General features: G+C 32.5%; 1 protein-coding gene across 4 annotated transcripts; it reads right to left on the bottom strand.

Moving 5' to 3' along the window:
* Positions 1-2,830: 2,830 nt before the first annotated feature.
* On the bottom strand, positions 2,831-7,432 carry LOC105803488 (choline-phosphate cytidylyltransferase 1). Of its 4 annotated transcripts, none has more exons than XM_052623319.1 (9): positions 7,020-7,432; positions 6,681-6,794; positions 6,358-6,453; positions 6,117-6,159; positions 5,875-6,030; positions 5,632-5,712; positions 3,949-4,040; positions 3,409-3,549; positions 3,165-3,313 (listed from the first exon to the last, which is right to left on the bottom strand). In XM_052623319.1, coding segments are annotated over exons 1-9 (846 nt in total). In that variant the 5' UTR covers positions 7,142-7,432; the 3' UTR covers positions 3,165-3,312. The 4 variants fall into 4 exon arrangements, with proteins under 4 accessions (XP_052479278.1, XP_052479280.1, XP_052479279.1 ...); XM_012635704.2 differs by having other exon boundaries at positions 3,170-3,327; positions 7,020-7,422; XM_052623318.1 differs by lacking the exon at positions 3,949-4,040 and having other exon boundaries at positions 2,831-3,327; positions 7,020-7,403.
* Positions 7,433-8,212: the final 780 nt, after the last annotated feature.

The following is an 8,212-nucleotide window of genomic DNA, read 5'->3' as shown; positions in this document are numbered from 1 at the left end:
CTTTTTGTTTGTTTCCTTTATCTGGTAGGTTGCATTATATGGATGCTTTCTTTAAATGGTCATTCAAAAACATTATCTTGATGTCCATTTTCCAAATCTTGTAATCGAGACCCGCCGCAATGGATAATATAATATAGAGGGATTTGAGCATCACTACTAGAAAGAAGGTTTCCTCGTAATCAATACCTTCTTTCTCTATGTATCCTTTTTGGTAGAGATGAGTCCCTTATAAGAGTTAATCCCTTAAACATAGTTCCAAATTTTGCTTCCATCGAATTGATAGAGCTAAGTCCCTCAAAGGATCTAATCCCTTAGAGAATATAACATAGCCAAAATAATATAACTTCTCCAAAATTGATCCACTTATCAATAGAGCTAAGTCATTCAGAAGACTAATCCCTTAAGGGATAGAACATAGTCAAATAACTTGATTTCCTTTAAACTTATTCACATTAATGTCTAAAGTTTAGTCCCTTAGAGGACACGCCATTTCTTAAGGGACGCAACATAATTAAATAATTCAACCATTTTCCAACTCACTCCTCCCTTAACAAGCTTAAACCTTTAATTACCAAAATGAAACCAACAAATCTCTTTCTTTTCTCTATTAGATTTTGGTCGAGTCACTTTATAACATTTATCAAACCTAAAAGGGGCATATCATTATACTTGTTGAGAATGTAGGCTCTAGGCTCAAATAACCAACAAAACAACGGGGCAACAAGTAACTATCTAAACACAACAATGACAACTGATGATAATTAGGTAACAGAACCAACAAAGAAGCTAGAGGCATAGTTTTGTTAGACCAAGCGCTGACACTCTAACCAACCACACATGGGTCTATACATCCTTAAGAGCAATGATGATAGAGACAACAAGAGGCAAAATGATAAAAGGTGGAAGGTTTTCATAAAAAGAAAGACCCAAAAAAATCTAAGATACTCTTTTAAACTCTGATCACCTTTATTTTGATGGACTTAAGTATTGGTGAGTGTTGTATTACTTAAGCTTTTGCGCCCCTACAATTCTTTCTTTGTTTTGAGGTCTGTAGCCTTTACAAAAAACCAACTCTTAGTCAATCCTACTCTCATGGACGTAGCAATAATAAATTATTATATTGGTCTTGGATATATGAAGAAGGAATTAGTGACAACCCCTAATTGGTAATAGGCACATGTATGTAATCGACAAATGGAAAGTTAAAATAATAAAAATCAAATCGTTTCAATCCTCACTATAAATTCTACCCTTTCTATCTCTCCTAATATGAGATTGTGAATTTCATATCTCTTTTGATCCCTTATAATCATTTTTTAAAAAATGGGATTAACCATTCGATTGAGAACAAATACCTTGTTGAATTCGATAATATATTAAACTATTCTTTTAGGATTTGAATATTTATTTCTATTTATTTATTGATAGAGTATTCATATAAGAGATTGAGGTAATGCAATTTGAATCCATGTCAAATAAATGTCTAAGTTTTAACCACTGCTCTGTATAAATCAAAATAATTTTTATATTTTATTGAATCATATATGTTCTACTTCCTTGATTTATTTTATTATTTAATTTCTCTTCTGAACCAATTAACCTAACCAATTGGATCGGTTAACCCTAAATTAATATACAGGGTGAAGTCAAGGATAATAAAATTTTGTAAAAGTTAAAAGTTTGTGATAAAAAAATTAAATTAAATGTTATAAATTATGAGAGGGGCTAAAAGAAAATTTTAGCATTTAGCCAAGGGGCAATTTCCCAACTATGATGACTTTAAAGATTAGTCAAACTAATTGCGTTTCCAAAAATGAGTCTTAGTTTTCTAATTCAAAAGAAGAAAAAGATAAGATGTTGAAACATGAGTTTGGTTTCTTTACTTTTTAATGCATAATCATTAGTTTTTAATGGAAGAATAATGATCATGGGCTTGAAATAGGCTCTTTCCAATGCCCATGACCCTTATCTAGTCTTTATGAGTTTTAATGCACATTGGATATAGGACTAATCAATAAAACTAAAACATGCCAATATTTGTCAGCTCCATCTCTCCCATTGTTTGTTCTTCGATGGACCAAAAAAGAAAAGCTTGCACAAAGTTGTTGGGAAGATTATAAAGTCCTGTACAACAAACCCATGTATCGGAGATCTTCTAACTCTTCCAATCCTTTGGTCACAAAAGTTCAGTCATTGTACTCCACATTAGATGGAATCAATGAAACAACCAGCACAGATTCATAACTCCTTTTCTTTTTCAATTACAAAAGAGCTAAGAAGTTGTTGTAAAAAGATTCATGTGTTGGAGGGACTTCCCCTAGTAGCTAACACAGTCCAATCACGTTTGACTGATTCAAACCAAGGACTCAAGCACCATCAATTTACCTTATAAACCACTTCAACAGCATATTACCAAATTAATCCTTTTTAAATTTGGATATAAATCTACGTCTTATAAAATTCAATCAGATCGGGTAGAAACCTAATTTCAAAATATTTCTTAAGCTCATGCCCTTTTTCAAATCAATTTGGCCCTCCAAAGAACTCATTTTATTATTAAAATATATTTTTTAAGAATCTTATTATAGGTTCGGATCGTATCTGCTCGCAATTCATACATAGAAAAATAATATGCTTTAACGCATTATATTAGCAACAACACCCGTATCAATCTAGCTAAGATCCAATCAACATTATTTTTAATTAAAATTTTAATTTAAAAATATTTTTTATTTGAACTGACAAAAATTTTTGTCCTAATTGAGACAGACTTATCAGACCGAGTAAGCTATCCAATCGTTCAAACTCACCACAAAATAAAACATGATGATAACAGAAAAACTTTCTTATAAGCCCAAATAATCCATACCATCATTTCAGAACTTGAATATTTGCAACATCTTATATCTCCCCGAACTATAAATTTTCTTCAAAAAACTCCTACACAGTGATAAAAAGAAAGTTGTACAAGCCCTTGCATCTTACCAAGGCAAAAAGAAGCATCAATGGGAACAACATTTTCAGGTATGACATGAATAAACAAAATTACAGGTTGAAGCTTTTCCACTCAAACCCTACAGTAGAAGCAATAGTTTGTTTGTTTTCTTCTTCTTTTTCTTCTTCCTTCTTTTCATTTTTCTCGTCTTTCTGGTCATAATATTCATCGTCGTCATAGTATTCCTCATTATCACCGTCAGCTTCCTCTTCATCTTCATCATAATAATATTCCTCATCTTCATCTCCATCACTAAGTTCCAGCAAAAATGCAGAATCCCTTGATTGTTGCCTCATCAAATGTTCTGCTATTCGTTCTCTGATTGCAGCGCCCTGAAAAAGCTCCCTTAGTAATTTTTTTATATGCATGCAATTGTCATTACTATAAACATTGATTTCATTAGATTTGCTCACCATTTTGTGGAAACCTTCTTCGAACACCTCAAGAAATCCGGCAAGCCAGCGATCAGCATTTTCCACCAACTCATTACATCCGGCAACCCAGCGGTCAGCGTTTCCCACCCACTCGTTACGATGCATGGCAACAGTTTGTATCTGCAAGTATTTTCGGGTAAATATTAGTGAATTGCCTTAGCTTTATGAGAAGATTAAGAATAACTAAAAGGGGATGTTCAAGCTTAAACAAACAACCTAGAACCGAAAAACCATGGCAGGTCCAGGCAAATAGCACCTGGCAACAAACATGACTAGGTAGGATATACATATAGGCATTCAAGCTTATAAACATACACACGCTATATATATATATATATATATATATATATATATATATATAACAAACTGAAGCATTAGGTGACACAACCTAAAATATGAATCTTCCTCAACTCGTAACACTGCGGTATAATTTTGTTGCTAGAAAACCTTAAATATCATATTCCATAACTTCAATAATCTTTTATGGGAACATTGAACCAGGGGATGTAAGGGATTTACATTGTGGTCACATCAAGCTTTCCGCAGTTATGGACGTAATGAATGTTATAATGGTCATTTGTGGTGAATATCAGCAATGGTGAGAGCCAAAACTGCAAAATACTAGGATTTATAACTAAGCAAATATGATCGAGCAAAGGAAGTGAAGAAATTGGATATATAAACAATAGAACATAACCCTGCCTTTCATATGACATACCATCATCTAAATTCTAAATGCACTTGATCTCCATATATTTTGGATCTTAAGGCTATGTCTCCAACTAGACAATCTAGTCACCTAAATGGACAACCATATGCAACAGAAGTACAAATATCATGAAGATATGAATCATGAGGTAAATCTAACAAGTACTAAGCCACCCAAGGCAAATGGATTTGAAAAACTGTTCTAAAGCTAGCTAGCTTCTACCTAGACCCAGTTTTTTAAGATGAATGGCTATTTTTCAGGTGCTTGTTACCATGTATAAATGCTTGTTTTTTAATTCATGGATTACTTTCCTTAAAACAACTCCTTAATTTCACCACACAAACATAAACCGCAAATACACATGATAACAACGTGCATGATAATACCAATGACAAGTTGAGAACAGTGGGACCAAGCTATTTTTGCTACTCGGTTTTTTTCTCATGAAAAATTTTAATTATTACATAAATAGTAAAATAATTTGTCATAACATAAAAAATAATTAGTGTAAATTTAAACTTAAAATTAGAAAAATGAGTAAAAATCTAATAAAAAACCACTTCAAAATTAGTAAAAAAATTATTCCCCTTTTTCTAAAAACAAATTAAATGAGTGATTAAAAACTATAAAAAATGAAACTATTTTATTGCTAACTTAGTACGTGTTCAAAAAATAATATTCCTACTAACGAGGCATAAAGATTGGGGCCCAGTCATAAATGATAAGACAACACTCCCAGTGTGCCTCTGATTGGGAACCAAATTAAGAATTGTTTAAAACTTCACGTCAGCATGCTGTGTATGCACATGCTCCATAAAACCAAGGAAAGCTTAAATGAAAAAATTGTGCTAAAAATGTTAAAAGTATCGTGGGAAAACCGTCAAGTAAACTATAAAAATAGCTATTTTTGTTTGTCTCAGATTACATATTAGTCACTTATATTTGAAATGTTATATTTTAGTCACTTACGTTATTGTTTTGTTACAAAGTAGTCACTCTACTGTTAAGCTTTGTTACTTCCCTAACAGTGATCCTACATGGCAGTTCAAATGGGTTTTAAATGCCAACTTAAATGTCCTACGTGGTAGTCCAAATTAAATTTTTTTAATTAAAAACCTATTTTTATCCTAGCAACTAGACATCCAAGTTGACATTTAAAACCCATTTAGACTGCCACGTAGGACTGCCGTTAGAGAGATAACGGAGTTTAATGGTATAGTGACCACTTCGTAACAAAATAATAGCATAAATGACTAAAACGTAACATTTCAAACATAAGTGACTAATATGTAATTTAAGGTAAATAAAAGTGACCAATTTTATAGTTTACCCGTCGAAAAAACTAAGACAAGAAGAATTTCGAGTACGTCCACCACCCCCCATGAAGTTCTAAAATGTATGCATTTACCTTCCAATGAACTTGTAGATCTAAATCATTAAGCATTAGAGTGAAAAATAATTGAACAAGATAGTGATGGCATGAGGGGCCATACCTTTTCTCCTACCCTTTCTTGGTGTTCCTTTACTTTTTCACGTAGTTTCTTCAATCTCATGTTCACTCTCAATCTCTTCTCCTGTAGGAACATCAACAAAGAAACACTGATAATAAAAAGGGTGAACACTGTTGTGATTTGGACATTTCCCGCATAGCATCCATATACTTTTTCTTTATTCTTTTTCTAGATTGTACCTCAAGGTAAAGTTCCATTCTCACAAGGGATCATTCAATACCGTACCTTTACAAAGCTAACTCCAAGATCTTTCCTCGAATATCCACGGTCCAAGTTACGTATCACATACTGGTTATAATCTTTAATAATTCTCATTATAATATCTGACGTTGAAATCCCTTCGGTTCGTTGAGTTTCCTTGAACTTTCCGGTAGCTTTAACCTAGGAACAAGAGCCCACTTTAATATAACACAGTTTAAAAAAGCACCAATTGTTATAAGTACAAATAAGCGTCTCAATTAACTCACAAACTCATACACATCATTCGCAGCTCCACTGGCATCAGCATAGCTGTAAAAATGATTTATGGCAAAGTATAAAGACTACATGAACAAATGAATGGCAAGTATTTATATGTTTTTCGGCAACTAAAAGTCTTAGATGTGCAATGCAAAACAAATATAGAGTAGTTTTGTTTCTACATCTTCTTAACAATGCAGCATTCACCATGAATAAATTAGTGTCAAAGCAAGCATTGTCTATCCTTACGGAAGGGAATCATGAGCCACATAGTCAATATTGTATGCATCAAGAAATTCTTGATTGATCACCCACGGTGCATCAGGAATGACTTCGTCAACCCACCTATGAGAAATGAATAACAAATAAGACAATATCACTTCCTTCAACTGCAGAAAGATAAATTGATTAAAATTGTGCTTCACATTCACTATTTCGTTTTGAATTCAAAAGATTTACAACTGAAATATTCTTCAAAACAAGCATCACGGGTGATTTCTTTTCCTTTTTAATGGTTTTCAATACAATAACTAGAACAAGTTGAGAGTTATAAAAATAGAAAGAAGTAAAACCTGCAATGGCGAAGGGATTCATAGCGCTCTGCTTCGGTCATAACAGTTTTACCTTTATACTTGTGGGTTGTTTCATCATTGCAACATCCAACCAATAAATAGGTATTGGGAAACCTAAAAGTTTCAAAAAAAAAATTATTTCTGCTGCAAATAAACAAATATCTTTCACAGGAAACAAAATGCCAAACAACTTCAAAAAAGGAAAAGAAAATCAGAAAAAAAGGCAGGGATGAAAATTTTTTATAGACACCCATTAATCAGTAGGAATTTCCAAAGATGCCCAGAAAAATATACAGATTAAACATTAAGTTAAGAAAGAGATGAGGGAGGCAAACAGACGATTTCTTGGCTTGTTCGAGGGAGCGAGCATGGCCGAAGTGGAAAAGATCGTAGATCCCATCAGCGTAGACGCGGACAGGGCGACCGGAGTCGGGATTATGGGTGTTGTTATCGTTGTTCATGGTGGAGATGTTAGAAATTAGAAAAAAAAAAAAAAAAAGAAGGACAAATTTTATGAGATTAATTCTTAAGTCTGGTTTAGAAATTAGAAAAAGAAAGGACAAGTTCGATGAGATGAATTCATAAGTGTGGTAAATATAATTGGGATTACTGGTTTGGTGTGAAGGCAAAGAAAGGGGCTCCCATTTACGCCTCCGAATTCGCGCTTCTTTCGCTTCTATTTTTGTAGTATCAAAAGTAGAACACAACTCTTACTGTCTTTATATCATATTATTTTGTTCAATTCCTTTTCATGCTTCTTTCGTCACGCACTTCCAAAATTTCTCTAATTCAATTAAAATAGCTTTTAATTATGTATCTTTGTTTCTTGGATTTATTATGAGTTTAATTTTTCATAGATTTTACTATATCAAAATATACGAAAAACAAACCTTGCATGGAGTTAGGGTTATGCTTCACATTTTTGACCCTCTGTTTTAGTTTATCATTATTTTAATATTAATTTGACCTACAAACTTAACCTATAAATAAGTCCTTTTTGTTACCCTAGAAAATAATTCATTATATATTTAGGTATTAATTTTACAAGTTTTCAGAGAAATTTAGATTTATGTTTTGAAGGTTATTATTTCGGTTTTGGGATTTAATTTTATCTCTATATTTATTATTCTTCATTTTTGTGGTTTTAGTGAAATGATTTTTACCTATTATTTCTTTTATTCTCTTTAGAGGGTTTTTTCCACATAAAATATTATTGTTCGATCTTTTCAATCTCTTTATTATTTTACTTGTTCGTTGCTTAGCCGAATTTATCCCTACACAATAGTTGTTAATACTTTTTAACTAGAAATAGTTTTGTAGTTATTGTTGAATTGAATTGGTGTTTATTTGACACAAACACATAATATTAACATCATCTCATGAATTAAAGGTCCTAAAAATAGGGAAAAGCTTTGAAGACGCTCTTTCAACCAAAAATGATAATCCAACACTTGAAAACCTCCGGTCAAGGGAGGCAGATCGATGTAGTTATGAATCACAGGAAAGGCCATTGAGTTTCATTTCGAGACGTG

This window comes from Gossypium raimondii, chromosome 11 (assembly GCF_025698545.1).
Source record: "Gossypium raimondii isolate GPD5lz chromosome 11, ASM2569854v1, whole genome shotgun sequence".
Lineage (NCBI taxonomy): Eukaryota > Viridiplantae > Streptophyta > Magnoliopsida > Malvales > Malvaceae > Gossypium > Gossypium raimondii.
Note: the sequence above shows the minus strand (reverse complement) of the source record. Positions and strands in the feature narration are given on the sequence as shown.